Source organism: Nanorana parkeri, unplaced genomic scaffold (assembly GCF_000935625.1).
Source record: "Nanorana parkeri isolate BGI_ZX_2015 unplaced genomic scaffold, ASM93562v1 scaffold98, whole genome shotgun sequence".
NCBI lineage: Eukaryota > Metazoa > Chordata > Amphibia > Anura > Dicroglossidae > Nanorana > Nanorana parkeri.
In genome coordinates, this window is record NW_017306366.1 from 2,075,636 (window position 1) to 2,093,298 (window position 17,663).

The window sequence follows — 17,663 nt, forward strand, 5'->3', positions numbered from 1 at the left end:
GACAACTGGCAATTGTTATCACCAGAGGTATGGCTTGAATGTAGAATGCACTGCACATGTTCTTGCAGGCAGAATATAAATAAAGACACTGAAGAAAACATCGGTTTGTTTGATTAACACCTTCCCATCGGCCGTACACATACTGCATATGCAGCACCGCGACAGATGAGTCTTAACGCAGCCAGCCCCACTGTTCTAAAAGCTTGCTCACTGGCGTGCTCCCATTACAATGAGTAGATCCCAGTCACCATGTGCAATCAAGAGATAGTAGGGCAAATGACCGCCTTGGCAGCCAATCACAGTGATCACGTGATCAGGTAGTCGCCCTCCAACTCCTGGTGTTAGGAATCCCCTAAAGGGCCGCAAGGGTTAGGTGTATAAAAACCTTTACTGAACATTTGTATCATGAGTTTTCTTTCAGGAAACAGTAAATGTGTTGGGTTTATTTCCACTTAAATAGAAATAGAACACTACAACCAAACATGAACCGGTCACTGGACTGGACACAAACATTCCGCACATTACGTTTGTGCATCATCCTCACTAGAGTCCTCGAAAAGTTTCATTTTATTTCCTCCATTAAAGGTTCTTCTTTTTCCTCTTTGTTAGCGCCCATCACTTATTAGAGTAATGTGACCACCCACCCGGCTTCTTGATTGGATGGGAAGCCGCAGCCACACTCCCTCGCAGCTTCCCAGACACCGAGGACTGCGGCTGTTATGTGAGGTATGTAAGTGGCAAGTGCTGCTGCGCTGTGTAATGCTGTGCCAGTCACAGAGAGATCTTTGCGATCTCTCCACCGGCTCACAGGAACACCTGGCACACCTAAGTTTTGACACAAACTAGAAATGGGAAACAGCGTAAAAGCTATACCCATTCAAAATATCTTACCGGCCTTCTAACATCGGGCACTGTTAGCCACAGAGGGAACACAATGGGCAGGAGAAACAAGTAGGTTATTTGCTTTCTTTTGGTATCTGGCCACCCTAAGGATAAAGGTTCATCTGCCTCTTCTTCATCCTCCTCCTCGTCATCATCATCACTGTCATCCTCATCACTGTCATCTTCATCATTGCTGTCATCACCACTGCTTCCAGATCCTCCTCCATCAGGTGCTTCTGCTGTGCCCTTCTGTGGAGTCAAATATTGTATTAGAAGGTGACCGACCACACATCAATGCACAGGACCTTCCTTCACACTGACTATTACTGAGTCTGGAAGCTGACCTTCCAATGTGAACAGCTTTCAATGAATACAAAGGAGCTGGGAAGCAGAATGTGTGATGTGGAGTATTTATAAAGCACGGACAAATAAGCAGGTACAAGAACAACAACTGGTGCCAAGGTAAGCGTGGGAACATGAGTGTCAACCTCCTGTCCATAGGAAAGCTGGTTCTTATATCTGCCACATCAGCTATTAAAAAACACAATTTTATCATTTATATTTGTCTTAATTTCTTTAGTGATTGCTTTTTATGACAGCTGTGATATGTGATAAAGATAAAAATTATGACCAGGGGCGTCCTAAGGCCGGGTGTTATCCGGAGCGGATACCGGGTGACACCCCGCCGTAACATTATCACGCATGCTATCATTGCACATGAGCGGCCATCTTGGAGAGAGGAGGGGATGTTCACCTGACGGAATAAGGTATGCCGCTGGGGCCCCTCTTCTGCAACTGTCAGGCTGTCGGTTCATGATCAAGTGCCTGACTTTTCAGAGGGGGTGACACCAAAATGACAGTCAGTCATCTTGGTGTCACCCTTCCAAAGGTGTCACCCAGATGCGGGCCGTACCCCCCTTGTGACGCCACTGATGTGTAGTAGTAACAGGACCGTTCAGTTGTATTCTAAGTCCACAAAAGCAGCCCATGATATACAGAATGTGTATGATGGAGTGTCCTGTAGTGTAGATGGAGGTGTGTCTACTGTATATAGGTTGTCCATTTGTACCAAAATGTCTGGAAAAGATTTCTTTCAAAGTGTGTAAAAGGCCAGAGATTTATAATCACATTAACCAAAAGGTACCAAGCATATTCTGTGTTAAGGGTATTGTTATGTCTCACCTTTAAATTGCATTCCAGTTTTGGACACCAATCCACAAAAAAGAACTAAAAAAAAATAACCAGTACAGAGCTTCAGAACTAGTCTTCTGCCAAAATGAGTTTAGAATCAAGTACACTAAGGGGTTAATTTATAGACAAATTGCAGAGCCAATTATCCTTCCAGTCTCTGTGAACGTTCATTCTGTGCTAATAGAGGCAAAAATGAACGTTAGAGTATTTTCTTTTCAGGTTGAATGTAACATTCAGAATATACTGCATTACGGTCACTAGATGGAGCTAAGGAGCATTGGGTATAAGTGTCTGTGAAGGTTTTCATTCATCCAGGTCATGGTATATCTGTAAAGAATAAGTCAAGACAACTGGACTTGCTGTATTTTTTTCTTGAAGACGTTTTTCACTGATCATCCAACCAGCTTTCTCAATTCAGTACAAAAATTATCTGGGAATAAATTTGGTGAATGTTGCTCCAATCCACATAATCTGTTAGTCACAACCAGGTGTTGATTGCATTTGTATAATTGGAGCTAGGAGGTGTTAATAACCAGCCCAGAGAGACGTGACACAACACCATATACAAATCTCTCAGGATTTGACAAACAAAATCAAGAACTTAATATTGGGCAAAGAAGAAACAATGGTATCCTATGATGTCACATCCCTCTAAACAGTTGCTACTAGACAACACCCTAGGCAGCAGAACTTATTGGACCTTTGCATGAGTACCACCTATTTCAAGTACAAGGATAAGTTCTACAGGCAGAAACATGGCTGTACCATGTGATCGCCAGTTTCACCTATTGTGGTGAACCTGTACATGGAGGAAGTAGAAAGCGAGGCCCTGACCACCTTCAATGGAATTACACCCAGTCATTGGTTCAGATATGTGGATGACACTTGGGTTAAGATTCACAAACAAGAGTTACAGGCTTTCACTGACCATATCAACTCAGTGGATCATAAAATCAAGTTTACGCAGGAAGATATGCGAAACAACAAACTGCTTTTTTGGACTGTTTAGTAACAATAGAAGACGGAAGGAAGCTGGAAATAGAGGTCCACCGAAACCAATACACATGGACTAGTACCTGCTATTTGACTCCCACCACCCTCTAGACCACGGGCGCCCACAATTTTTCGTCTGGAGATCTACTTTTCAAATGACGAGCTCAATGAGATCTACCAGCGAAAAAACACCTGCATTCAGGGGCGGGAGGGGTTGTGGCGGTGCATTGAAGTCACACCGCTCGGCCTGCTGCCGCTCCGCCCCCCGCCGCCGACTGCAGCTTCACTTTTCCACGGATCCCCGCTGCATGCAGATGGGGGAGAGCAGCGGGGATCCAGAGAAGACAGGACATCGCTGGTGGTTCGCGATCGACCTTATGGGCACCCCTGCTCTAGACCACAAACTGGGAGTCATCAGGACTCTATACCACCGGGCAGAGAAAATTCCCACCAGAACAGAGGCCAAGATGAAGGAGTTCAAACACCTCAGGGGAGCCCTGAAAACGTGTGGGTATCCAGACTGGGCTTTTGTTAAAACAAAAATAAGAAGAGGAAAAAATGCCAAGAGTACCAGTGAGGGTGAAAAGCATGACATACGGAGGAATTTGGTCATCCCATATGTAGCTGGGATGTCTGAGAAACTCAGAAGGATTTTTTTAAAACATCACATCCCTGTCTGCTTCAAACCCAGCAATACACTGAGGCAACAACTGGTTCACCCAAAAGACCCAACGCCAAAACACAAGATGAACAACATTGTGTATGCAGTCCAATGCAGTGAGGAGTGCTCAGAATTGTATATCGGTGAAACAAAACATCAGCTACACCAGCATATGGCACAGCATAGGAGAGCCAGACCCTCTGGTCAGGATTCGGCAGTATACCTACATCTAAAGGGAAAAGGTCACGCCTTTGAAGACAGTCAAGTACGCATCCTAGACAGGGAGGAGGATTGGTTTAAGAGGTGTGAAAGAGGCCATTTATGTTAAAATAGTGAAGCCAAGCTTGAATAGAGGTGGGGGGGGGGGGCATGTTTTATTTGAACAGAACAAATAAGGATCACAAAGAGCACATACTGGTTCGTAACCAATTTTCAGGTGGTGGACGCAGCCACCATAAACACACAGGTGAGACGAATATACATATCATGGATACATTAAGTTGCATAGTGGGGGCAGTCGACAGTGGACACCAGTATCCCATGCCGACCGCCTCACAGTCGGGTATGTGACTAAGTGTTAGAAAGTGCGTATGGTTATAGCGCTATACCTGACACGTCCATTGTGTAGTCTTACAGACAATATGCTCAAGAGTGTCCACCATGAGTTGGCAGGGCCTTCTTGCCTACCCGCCTACACCAGAAAACTGAGCAGAAAACACAAAAGGGACATCTATTGTCTGCCACATACAATGCCTGCTTTTAGAAAATACATTTAATGATTTATTATTGATAGCAGAGCTCTATTCATTTATTTCTTTGATATCTCCCTGAAGTTAAAGTAGTATTAAACTCTCAAACTGTTTTCATTAATTAATCCAGAATAATCAAATATAAATTACCCAGCAAAGTATTTCTTAAAATGTTTGCCCAAAGACTTACAGTCATCATGTTTCCAAACTGCTCCAACTCTCTCAGCTCTGCTTCCCTGAACCTCCTGTCCAGTACAAGATCACAAGGGTCAGGGCAGTCTCCAGCATCTGTCCATCTACTAGCTTGGAGAAGGGAGGAGAAGGGAAGGAGGAGAGGGGAGCAGGGGAATGTCTTGCTCTGTTGTGCCTGTGTGTTTGTGGAGACACTCAAAGCTTACACTTGTCATGCTAAAGGAATACGAATAAAAAGGACATTCCGTTGCAGAGAAAGGTACTCCCCTGTGTATTGCATTGCCTTAATTTTTTATGTGTTGATTTTACACCGTATTGTATGAATCTTATGAAACTTCTAATAAAAATTGATTCAACCCTAAAAAGGACATTCCGAAGCAGAATGGTGTGCGGACAACATATCTTCTAGATTTTTATATTGTGGCGCAATCCACCAGTTGTTGCAGCACCCGTTGGAGTTTGGGGTACATCGGTATGGTGTGTGAAAGGGATATTACAAAGACATAAAATTTACTAGCACACACAAGGGTGGCTCCAAAGGGCCCTGCAAGGATAAGGAGCCAGCCTAAAACAGGATATCAGGGCCAGTGCTCAGGGGACCAGCTGATTCTGCAGGAAACTAAAACTTTTAAATATCAAGGAGCAGCATTCATTGTAAGTGATTTCATCAGCATTTGAAATAGCGTAAAAACCTTTTGACATTAATATCACTTTAAGCTTTAGTTAATAAATACTCTTTCCTTTGGCTTGCCATCTTCCTAGATCAGTGGTTCTCAACCTTTCTAGGGCCGGGACCCCTTGGTAACATTTGCCAAGTTGTGGTGACCCCCAAAGGTCAAATTTAGGGATGACACGGCTGCTGCAGCGACATCTAGAGGCGTGGCGGGAGAACTGACACTGCTGCGCTAGGAGAGAGCTGAGGAGAACTCTCACCTTGCACAGCGACCCATAGGCTGAGATGGTCACTATTATAAAGGGCTAACCCCACCAAAAACCAGACAATTCAGTGATGGATGAATGCAGGATTGATAGAGCACAATTCAAAGAAGAACAAAAGGTAGGGAAGGAAGCGCCACAACTGAGTCAAACCTGTGTCACTTCCTTCCCTACCTTTTGTTCTGCTTTGACAAACAACGGACACCCCGGTCCGCATAAACCTGAAGCAGCACACTGAGTATTCAACCTCCCAGCCCACACCTCCTTAAAGGAGAACTATGGGGTCAGGGCTTTTCCCCATAGTTCTCCTTAGGGTAACGGGAGGACACAAACTAGCGTCCTCCCGTTACCCTAAGCTCAGTATACCGCGAGCTACACTTCGCGGTATACTGAGACGCCAGGGCGGATACCGACATCGATGTCTGGATCCACCCAGCTGCATGAGTGACAGCTGGCTCTGCCTATCTAGAGCCATTGCGTCAGAGAGCCATTTCCACACAGCACTGCAATTATGTTTCGTTAGGTTTACATACCTGACATGAACATCTGAAGTCTGCCAGGCTGAATTACAATGAGGCTCCACCAGCTAAATTAGACTTTTCCCACCATACCAGCATGTAGATACCAGCTCCCGAATGACCCAAGGCATGTGATGGCACAGCACCACACCTTTTCCCACCACATAAATAATACATAAAAGACATTGGGAGCCAAAGAAGAACAGCCCGAGAAAATGAATGCTGATTGGCTGCTAGTGGGAACATGTAGATGTCTCAGAAGTATCTTACATCTTAGGGCTCAATCACATCTTATACTGTTGAATTAAAGAGGCCTCGCTGAGCGCTGAGTCTGGTCTCGTGGTGTGGGCTCGCCGCTCTAGTGCAGGACAATTATATGGTTTGAAACAGTACATATCGTGTAATTCACACGCATGTTAGAGACATCATATCACATATTTCATAAGCCTTTAATGTGCTGAACTAAATAAGCATGAAAATGAATTCAAGAAAATGTTTTTAATATGAAGTCTGTGTGTAGAACATAAGACTCTCTTTACCTGGGTGTCGTCTTTGTCTCCTTCATCTTCTCCATCCTTGGATGGCTGAGACCCAGTGGGGGGAGTCACCTGTACATTCACTGTGGTTTGGACCTCACCATCATCCTTTCCATCTGCAGAAACATGTGCAAAACAGCCACTTCTGTAACACCGTGAGGTTCTTTGCTCCTATAACGACTGAACTATATATAATTTAAGTCTACATGTCTACACCTTCTCCTCTTATTGAACAGTCATTACAAATCGTACTCCCAATGTTTCAGTGAAGGCCCCCTGAAAGCACATACATAACATCTCCTCTTTTATGTGTGTGTTCTTCTGCCATAACAAAGCGGTCTTGCATGGTCCTAAAATGGTGTTACTATCCATTTAATTCGGCACCTAAATGATTACTGATGGATACTGTAGGGCCCGGATTGTTTTTTAATAAAACGCAAGATGGTCACCTGTCTTGGCCATCAGTCCCACCAAGCACTTAGTTCTCAAGAACAGACTATTAATACCCATAACACAGTCAGTTAGTCAGCCCAGAAGAATAATGATTTGTATTTTTAGTCTACCTCAAGAACTTCATGTAAATTTAGGGAGTGAGGTCTAAGACTATTAGAGAAAGTCCCTGTCCTATAATGCAAATCAATCATTGAAAAATGAGGGAAAATTGGAAGTAAATAACAAAACACTGTGGCTGATACATGTAAGTTTGGTAATAAATGCAAAATCGTATGCAGACCGTCGCCTCAGAGGAAGTCAATAGTGACGAAATGCATCAGGTGGGTGGATCTATGCGAGCATTGCAATCATAGAGACAGGAGCTCCAGTGGACACAATCCACGTGCAATTGCCTTATTTTTATTGTAAGTGCATTTTAAATCATTTTAAATACATTTATTCTGACATACTACACTATGGGAAGCCTGTTTCTCTCTCTCTCTGAGCACAAGAGAAGGTGGAAGATGGAGGAATAGTGTTACACGATTTTGGAAAGATAAGCCAGAGTTGGGAGGAATCTACCCCGATTTATTGTCGGATTAAAAACAAAGGAGAGGATTTGGTTCTATATATATCAACAAAGCGCTAATTGTTCATCTGAAATATGGTGAGCAATAGGAGTCGGTGAGTGCGGCCAGATCTTATCTTTGAGCACGGTGGAGACTGGAGAGCACTGATTCACCAATAATTTTTGCATTCTTTTTTTAATAGATGCTAATGGCCAATGTAAGAAGGATATTTATCAAGTTACTAAGAGTGTTAAGCATCAATATAAGATAGTAATAGATCTAGCCTTCACATAACAAATATGCTCCATGCACACAATAAGTACTTTGGGTGCATTGGTTGGGGTGGCACTGCAATGAATATGATAATGACAAAGCTGGCACTTGGGTAAAGGCAAATCATACTCTTAGTGAACAGTCATTACAAACCGTATCCCCCAATGTTTCAGTGAAGGCCCCCTGAAAGCACATACACAACATCACCTCATTTTTGTGTGTGTTCTTCCACCTTAATATAGAAATCTTGCAGGACCTTAAAATGGTGTTACTATCTGCTTAATTCTGCACCAAAATAATTATTGATTGATATTGTAGGGCTTGGGTTTTATTTAATAAATGCAAGATGGTCACCTGCCTTGGCCACCTGCCTTGGCCACCTGTCCCACCAAGCACTTAGTTCTCAAGAACAGACTCACCATTTAAGGTATGGAACATCATACACATATGCTCAGAGTAGTCAGGAATGCTTTATAAGGCAGTCAATTGCCTGAGCTGTTGTCACTGTGGGTGGGCTAAAGTTTTATCTCTATTACTTCAGCCGGCTCCTGATTTATATGTTTATTCTTCCTTGCATTTGTTTCTGATGCTGTCTTCCGTCTCTCAGATTGCTCTCAATAACCAAGCCTTCGGCCTGTTTTCCATGGTGGTGACCTCTCATGCCTCTTCAACTTAACGCTCTGTCTAGTACTATATGTCATCTATTTGGGATGGTTACAATGAATAAACAAAAACAGCAATATAATGGATAAGACCTGGGGACACCTAAGTATTAATGAACAAAGAAAGTGTATCTAGGAATGTGACTGCTATAAGTGTGGACTGGCCCTAGTGCTCTCATCCATGCTATAACAATTACAACATTGAAGAAAAGATTCCACCAGGCTGAATTCTCAAGAATTCTGATTCAGCTTAAAAAAGGCAAACTCCACTATGTATGGGCAACAGATCGATAGTTGATGGTCCCTAGACTAGATTTTATTACAAGAACCCACAAAAACTCAATGTATGTTTGTAGATAAGAAAAAAAGAGAAGAGACCCCGATAGGGATATACTCCTTGGGAATTAATACATCACACAATGATCTATAAAAAATATAATATTTCATTAATCAATTATAGTAAAACCAATATAATAAAACCATCAATGTGTGTCCTGCATGATTTAAATGTTATTGAATCAAAAAAATTCATGAAAGATCTGATTAATTCATGGAAAAGCCACACACCTCATTCATACGGTATACAAACTGATAAAGAATGAGTCATATGTAAGATTGAACATGCATGATTATTGGCGGGTCGGTTATAACATGGTAATGAAGGATTTCGGATTTTTGTGACGTCTCATTTAAAAACAAAAAAACTATAATCCAAAAAAGTAAACCAGCAGACGTCATTGAAATACAAAATCCTTCACTAACCATGTTATAACCGGCCTGCCTATAATCATGCATGTTCAATCTTACATATGACTCATTCTTTATCAGCTGTTATACCGTACAAATATCTAAATCATGCATAAAATCATGCATAAAATCTATATCATGCAGGACACGCATTGATGGGATTGATTGGGATTCTTCTCTTTTTTCTAATTCAGGTTGTTTGGGTTCAATACCCCGTGGGAATGTCTTTAAACATTTGGATAGATTTATGAATATTTTTGTTTGTTGGGAATTTTGACTACTTTGGTTTTCCCTATATGGGGACCCCCTACCATATTTTTCAAAAAATGTTTGTAGATAAATTACCAGTAATAGTAAAACCTCACCATTCAGATGCTGATAAAAAAGACCATTGATCCCAACACAAGATCAGTATAAAACAGCTAATGCTAAATGTATCTGTCCTGGAAAAACACCTAGAACATACCATATACAGAACTGGTATTGTACATATAAGGATTTAAAAATGTATAAATATTACCAAAAAATACATACTTACAGTATGCAGCACGAAACTTTATAGATTCTAGTTAATTGACAGGTGACTCTGGACTACACTGATAAGCAGTAAGATGTCTGTCAGATTTTAAGGAACACCTACTCCTTCAAGAGGCTACCCTGCTAACACTACTGGTACTAGAAAATTCACTAGCACTTCATCAGCATTGACAAAACTAGTGATCACCAGTGATATGGCCCATACTGTTTTCTGCAACCCCTGACTCTAGTGTTCTCAATGTTTCCGAAATACGTGGCTTAATTGGTCATAACAGCTGACTTATTCCAGTCCTACCATGGTAACAGCCACTGCTAGTTATGACGCTGTAGAGCTTAACCTTTAACCTTCTCTACAAGTAACTTGGCTGCCCAGAATGTGTTCATAATTTGGAATATTAAAATTTGCAGGGGTATGAGATATCACCTAAATGGTTGCTTTGCCAGTATTCAAGAAACATAGTGGACCACCATGTTGGCACCACTGCTGTAAACCATTCTAATCTTCCAGTACTTGCTCCAACTTCTTCTAATACTTTTACTATAAAGATCAGACCATCATTTTTCCAGGGTCACGGCTCATAGATGATTATCTCTCCTCAGAAGTTTCTATGGGAATCGCTGAACCAGGAGAACAGGCTGGTGGAATCCTCTAATACTGCTGCTTTAAAGTTTTGGGGGTATCTATTAGTATTTTCTAATCTATGCCATGCCCCTACTGAACTACTGTGCAAATCATTTCACTATGAACCCCGCTATGTTCTGTATGTGGAATGTCAAGAAAAAGAACAACATGAAAGCCCCCCTTTCTCACCTTTGTGTCTGAGTCCTTTTGATTCTACCTTGGCCTTGGCCATGTTGTCCATGATTTCAGCCTTGTCTTTAAACTTTGCTGTAAAGGAGAAAATGAACTTACTGTTCACTCCTACTGTACACACAAATATATACTCAAATAACAATGCTCTAAACACATCTATAGTTCACATGCAAAAATGTGTCCATTCATTCTGTCCATATGTGTATCATACAATGGCAACTGTCTGTGGATATGAGGTATGCTGGGGAAGCCAGAGAAAAGTTACATTACTATTTGTGGCTAACAGGTAGTTATACAAAGTGAAACAAGTTCGATGTTGCCAGGGCCAGACCTGAGAATTTAGCTGTTACTCACAACACCACCTGCTGGTGACATCTGGTATTACTGAGTGTCCATACAGATACATTGGTGCTCACTGTTTGTCATTAAATCTGCATTTTATGGAAGGGGGCAGCTGGGGAAGGTTGGGACCCTTTGTAAGCAGACATAAGAAGCAGCTGTGGTTTTGCAGCTTCATCAATGTTATGATATTGATGCAGCATTGGGCAAACAGCAATTTTGCTTGACACATTTTTTCCAAACCATGTTGCCTTGTTGTACATATACACATATATACGCACATACAGTTCACAGATTCAATTGAAGCAATCATGGCTGATAACAAAAACATAGGTGGGAGCAGTAAATGTGGGGGGAAAAAATCTAAATTTAGGATAGAATGCTATCCATGCGGTATGTATGTAAGACACACCAGCCAGTTCAAACAGTTTATGAAAATACTGTCTAGCACTGTGATCAGAGGGGGATGGCAGTTGTAAATGGTTCTAAATCCACACTAGAAGTGAACCAAAAATGTGTTTAAACCCAAAAGATTTAGATCAAAACGACCCCTCGCAAAATTCTCTAGTATTGGGGAAAATATTATAACACTGGGCGTGCACACCAAACACACAAAGCATCGATGCAATCATGCCAATATTTACCATCCAAACACCGGACACAATCTGAACAAGAACTATGTTACAATTTTTAGAGCATAATGTTACAATCAAATGTTAATTTATAAGCAAAGCTAAGAAAAAAAAACTACACTGGCCCCCAAAACGTTACAGCAGCAGTATTCCTCATATACTTGTTTTTCTTTATATTTAACAAGTAACATACAGCCAAAAAAAGATACATGTTATTTAATGGCAGCAGGTAGAAATACAATGACGGTCATATAAAAAGCCTTCAAATTTCATAATGCCACGCACATGATTTTTCTGTTATTTATTTTTTCACATTAGGATTATTACCATTTTAAGGACATATCCAGTATAACACAAAGTGCTTAGAGCAAAGTGCAGCCCCTGTACAATTACAGAATCATCTTTTTACTAGTCCTTCTTAACTAAAGTGAACTTCCAATTGGTTGCTTTGGGTTACTGCACTTTGCTGATTGCATTGCTTAAACCCAAGGTTCATTTTCTTTCAATAAAACACGAGTTAAAGGAGGTTACTCTGAGCCCGTACAAATACATAGAATGCAATGTCATATAGGATTGTACAATTACAACACACAATACAACCTGATACACACAGGTACAGTATATAGCAAAAGTATTTCCAGCTGAACTGAAATTGCTTATAGCTTTTTCAGAAGCAGCAACCTTCAATAGTATGCAAACTCTCTAGGCACCCCTGTCTAAAACTTAAAAAATGGCATGCGGTTCCTCCCAAAATCTATACCAGACCCTTATCCTAGGTAGGGGTCTAGTATGTATTTTAAGGGGCACCCCATGCAAAGAACAAAACAAAAAAAACAACAACATGAACTCTTTACATCAGAGTCTCCCCTTCACATCAGAGTTATCAATCCTTCCTACACATCACAGTCCTACCTAATAATCCTCACCACAGTGCGATTGCAGCCTCATGGCACAGGTCTGGTCAAAAGTGGATTTCTGTCCTCTTCTGAATGCTGGGGAGGTCCTGGATACAGCCCTTCCTGGATTAGCATCATGTGTTTTCATGGTGCTGATGCCTGGCCCGTCTGTACCGTGGAAATGCATAAAACTGAAGGCACCCCTGACAAAGCCAGAAAGAATCCTAGGGTGCCATAGCACCCTGGTTGAAAAAGGCTGGCTTAGAATATAGTTTCATACTTCTATTCATACTAAATCCAGACCTGTGCACATTTCTGTTTCAACTTAATGAATAGTATGAGTGGATTGCCTTATGTATGGGTACATACAGTATACCACAACAATGACCAATGTAATGTAAAACCACATTATGGCCAGTAAGTATTTATTTCCTATGCGTCTTAACTCCTTCTCATGGCCATATTGTGTTTTTACATTACATACATTGAAGCTGAAAAGAAAATATACTAAGAACGTTTGTTTTTGCCTCGTTGTCAGTGGTGTCACAGTGTTATCATCTGGTAGACTCTGTGGAAGCTCTGAGCATGCCATGAGGAGACATTTGTTGTAACTCCAGGCATCAAATATGACATCACATACAGGCTCAACATACAGTGATTCTATAATCAGCAGGAAATTATAAACTAAGCTTTGCCATGTCAATAATAAACATAAGCAATAGGTACAAAATTAAACAAAATAAACTGACACTGAAAATATGTCGTTTTTGAATTAGAAGACTAAAGGATTTGTCATTACTGGTATTGGTGAGTCATTACTGAAGGGTGAGCTGGCATACATATTTGTAACAGACTGACATGCTATTACTGCACAGGAAATTACGCAAGGCACTGAATGCACGTAATAGGGAAACCTGATTAGCATTGCATTTCCATCATTCACAGAGTTATAGTCCTCTGTTATAAATATTCATGGTGGAACTCCTGAAAAACTGCTAGATGCAACATTTATTTTTTTTCCTAAGTAATGCCGTTTCCTGTGTTACCTCTAGACTGAATGCTGAAGATGAATCTCACTAGCTATTCCTCGGATTTTAATTGTAAGCTGCTGAAAAAAATCTCCCTCATTATATTACATTCTGAAGTCATTTATTGGGCCAGAACATTATTTGACTGTTTATAAATCATGTTTATCCATACGTGCTGTGATGATGGACAGGATCCCAATAATGACATTATTTAATTGTCTCGATGGACTTGTATCTTTTTTCAACCTGACTAACTATGTAACTAATTAAAGTGTATGTCAAGCCAAAAAATTGTTGCAACAGGGACACAGACCTATAAACATCTGTCAGGGGTCCAACCTTCCCCTAATCTATTAAAAATTGTTTTAATTTGTATTTATTTTACTTTTAATTTCTTTCAGTGTTGGAGAGTTCCCCTTACATACTGTCTGGTAGAGGTTTTCAGCATGACAGGAAGTGAGGTCAAGATCCAGTCCTCAAAGCAAATGGATTACGCTGACACTCAGCACTCATACAGCCCTAATTCAAGCTACAAATTACAGCTTTTCCTGAATTCACTACTTATTATTGTTGCTCAAGCCCTGAAGAAGGGGGAGTCCAATTCCCCTTAAACGCATTGGCTGTATCAGACATATCCATTCAAATAAACAACCTTGATGAACCGTCAAGCAAGATGACCAAGAGACACCCCTAACCACACATCCAGGAAGTGAGGGTAAATCTCTCTAATAAAGCCCTGGATTGGAGTAAGATCCAAACTGGGGTTCAAACCCTCCCCACTGTATGTAATACTAGGAGAAAAAGCTTTGAATTGCCCTACACTTGAATGAATTATTGAAGGTCCATTTGCTCCCCCTGGTTCTCTGTGTTCCTGGCTGTGCCCTATCATTTCCTGTTTTTCAGCCAACCTTGGGGAACCTTATGTTTAGTTATGATTCTCTCAGCTTCCATGTTGTTTGTCCTCTCTCATCTCTTTGAGGATGTGTATGCTTTGGGCTTATTCAACGTTCCCAGTCTTTATTTATTGCACTATCATGTTGGTGTGTTTTCTACTGTAGTTTCCTGATTAACCCTTTGATTCTCCAGTTTGTTGCAACTTGGCTCCTTCCTCTCTTTGGCCCTATTGTGAGCAGGTTTTCACTTGTAACTGGTGTTCTGTAAACCTGTTTGTGCCCCTTCTCTAGCATGTCCAAGACTCTTGATACCCATCCCACGACAGACTGTAAGACCTGGGGTTAATCAGGTGTCAGTGAATGTTTACAGTTCATCTGAAAGGAAGGCACAAAAGCTCCGCCAGACTGCAACTCCATCTCCTCGATCTGCAGCTGAATGCCAGGTTTGCCCCTTACGTAACTTTGTCTGCCTTGTCTCTGCTCAATATTCTGGTTGTAGACATTGGCCTTGGTTGACTGTCCTCTCTGACTCTTGATCCTGGGCTCTGTGTTACTATTATTTACAGGCCATGATCCTATCCAATACGCTCCTAGCCCTACTCCAGGCGCGCCTGACTACTTAGCCCTGGCCAGCAGACTCCTGATGCTCTGGACATTAAAGTTTTCAATATTAATATATTTTGCTAAATTTGTTCATTTTATCCAGTTTGAGTATTTTATATCTGGATGATGGTTTAGGGTTTTGATGATGCAGGATGTTGAGTGGGGGATTGAACTGCAGAAATATGCTTCCTTTTTCACCTATTCTTTTGTTTAATCCTCATATTCCTACTGATGCTATCAAATACTGGTTCACACAGGAATAGTAGCAGGTATCTGACTTGTAACAGGATAGAAGCTGGAAATCACGTGAGTCTCCGGATCATTTTGTCTCAGGATTATATAGATCAGGCTCAGGGATTGTGGCTGCTGTCCAAGTTTGATGAGATTCTCATTAATCTGGGCACTAATACACCTAACGAAAGGGAGGCATAAGAGGTCACTGGGTAGAACTTCAAGGTCAGAAAACCACAGGAGGTCTCCTCAATCTGCTTTATAATACATATGTAACATTTCCATTCACTGTATCATTGTTGGCTGAACCCAACAAATACAATATGTGTTACGTTTTAATACTGTGGAATCTGTTCAGTCTTTTTATTTCACAGTTGCACCTCTGCGCTCCTAGGCACGACAATGTAAAATAGCTGAAATGTAGCACATGCAAAGATTTGCTTTTAACCCTTTCAAGACCAGGGGTCATAGATGCCAAGATTCCAAGCCCAAATTTGGCACCATTACCAGACGTCAATTAAAACGGAACACCAGGAGAACAGCTGAATACAAAGCTGAAATACAAATCTATGGGAGCTGTTTTCCCAGCCAAATTATTGTGCCCTTCTGTTCATCCAGTCCTGAGATTTCACAAATGTGCCACACAGCACAGTCCTGTCAGGGGGGAGGAGGGGAACTGACCGTTTAATGCTGCGGTTTTACTTACATTTACAGGTCTCCACCTCCTCCTTGTGACTAAACAGTGAAAGGAGAAGCAGCACACTCATACGTTCAACTTTCCGTCACTCTGCTCTCTCCTATCAGCGTGCACCTTTAACTGCAGCACACCTGATTGGCTCCTTGTGCTGCTTTTCCTTCCCCCACTGTGAGCTCTGCTGTACAGTGCACTGCAAGAGGCTGATATCAAGTCAAATTTAGGTACCTTTACAGCTTGTATTATAAAATACATTTAATGATGCATTATTGATTACAGAGCTGCATCAATTGTGCCTTTTACAGCTGCCTGGAATTCAGCTTTAACTTGAGCAATAACTATGTGATTTGTGTGTATAACTATATATTTTTTATATATTTTAAGGATATAGAAGGCTTTTTTTTTTGCAGGCTAAAAGTGTTTATTTTTTCAAAGAAGCCCACAACCTTCATGTAACCATTATTTCATAGTTGTCACAGTTATCACATAATCAGAAATTGATTGGTTCAGGATGATGAATGATCTGTAGGCCTGTTAATTTTCTGCTGGTGGTTAATCATTCGCAAAAAATTTTTTAAGGGTCATAACTCTCAAAACTGCCAGAAAATGCCATGACTCATACAGAACATGGCTAGGTGGATAAAATCAGCAACGATTAAAAGAGACTATGCGAAAAGAGACTTCTGAGATCACGACTGATTATGAAGCTTTTTAAAGTGTATCTAAAGCCCCAATTCTTTCTGTCCTTTCTGCTTTTTTTGTATTAAAAGGGAGGTAAATCGGTTATTAAAACCTAAAAAACAATTGTCAAAAAAAATTGAATTAAATATGAAAAAGTATTTCATCCACATTTCCTGAAATGGGCCACAATGAATAGGATAATGCAATAAATAATATTATAAAGTAGCATGTTACAATTGACTTGATGTCTTGTTATTTGAATAAATAATATCACACAAATCAAACAGGTATCTGCTGTTTTAATATGTCTGAAATAGTAATAGTAGCTATATGCAATAATGTTATAGATTACTCATTCTGAATGTTCAACTTGTCCACACTGGACAGTGATGCTCAAAATAACTGCTATGTAAAATCTACTCTACTACACGCGGGTCATCATTTCAGCACTGCTGTTAATTGAATGGATTAAAAATCCTACATTAACAAAATAAGTGTGAGCACTATGTATGCACATACAAAATCAATGGATAACCTGATACAGGGGAACAATTTGTCTTCACATATCTATGTTTATATATAGAGGTGCCTAGTTGTGGCAGTGTGGCTTCAACGTGTATTTGCAAATGTATGCAACAACAAACTCTATTTTTAACCTGAGCAGTTCAGACAGTTTAGTGAGGGTTTTTTTTGCTGTCTAGTTTGAAAATGTGCTAGGGACCCCCTATTGTTTTATATATTGCCCTGCCCATGTGTACCATCTTCTAATTTCAAACTGATCTCAGCAGCTGCCATTGTTGCATTCACTAGACTGTTTGGTCAGCTCACAATCTCAGCCTGTTTCTAGCACATGAATCACCTTCACTCCAACTTCCGATCGACTGCTAAAACAGCCAGATTGCAATTTGCGGGGAGCCAACCAGTCTACCTGATAAAACACAAGTCTGGGTGGCACGTACACTCCATTCTGAAAC

The 17,663-nt window shown here is 40.9% G+C and overlaps 1 protein-coding gene across 1 annotated transcript in view; it reads right to left on the reverse strand.

Annotated features, from left to right (window-relative positions):
- Window positions 1–17,663, reverse strand: part of SLC24A1 (solute carrier family 24 member 1) — a 49,518-nt gene that overhangs the window by 6,597 nt on the left and 25,258 nt on the right. The window contains exons 5-7 of the mRNA XM_018552836.1: window positions 10,690–10,767; window positions 6,662–6,774; window positions 892–1,131 (exon numbers count right to left, since the gene is read on the reverse strand). Of these exons, the coding sequence (XP_018408338.1) occupies window positions 892–1,131; window positions 6,662–6,774; window positions 10,690–10,767 (431 nt within the window). The remainder of the gene's footprint in view (window positions 1–891; window positions 1,132–6,661; window positions 6,775–10,689; window positions 10,768–17,663) is intronic.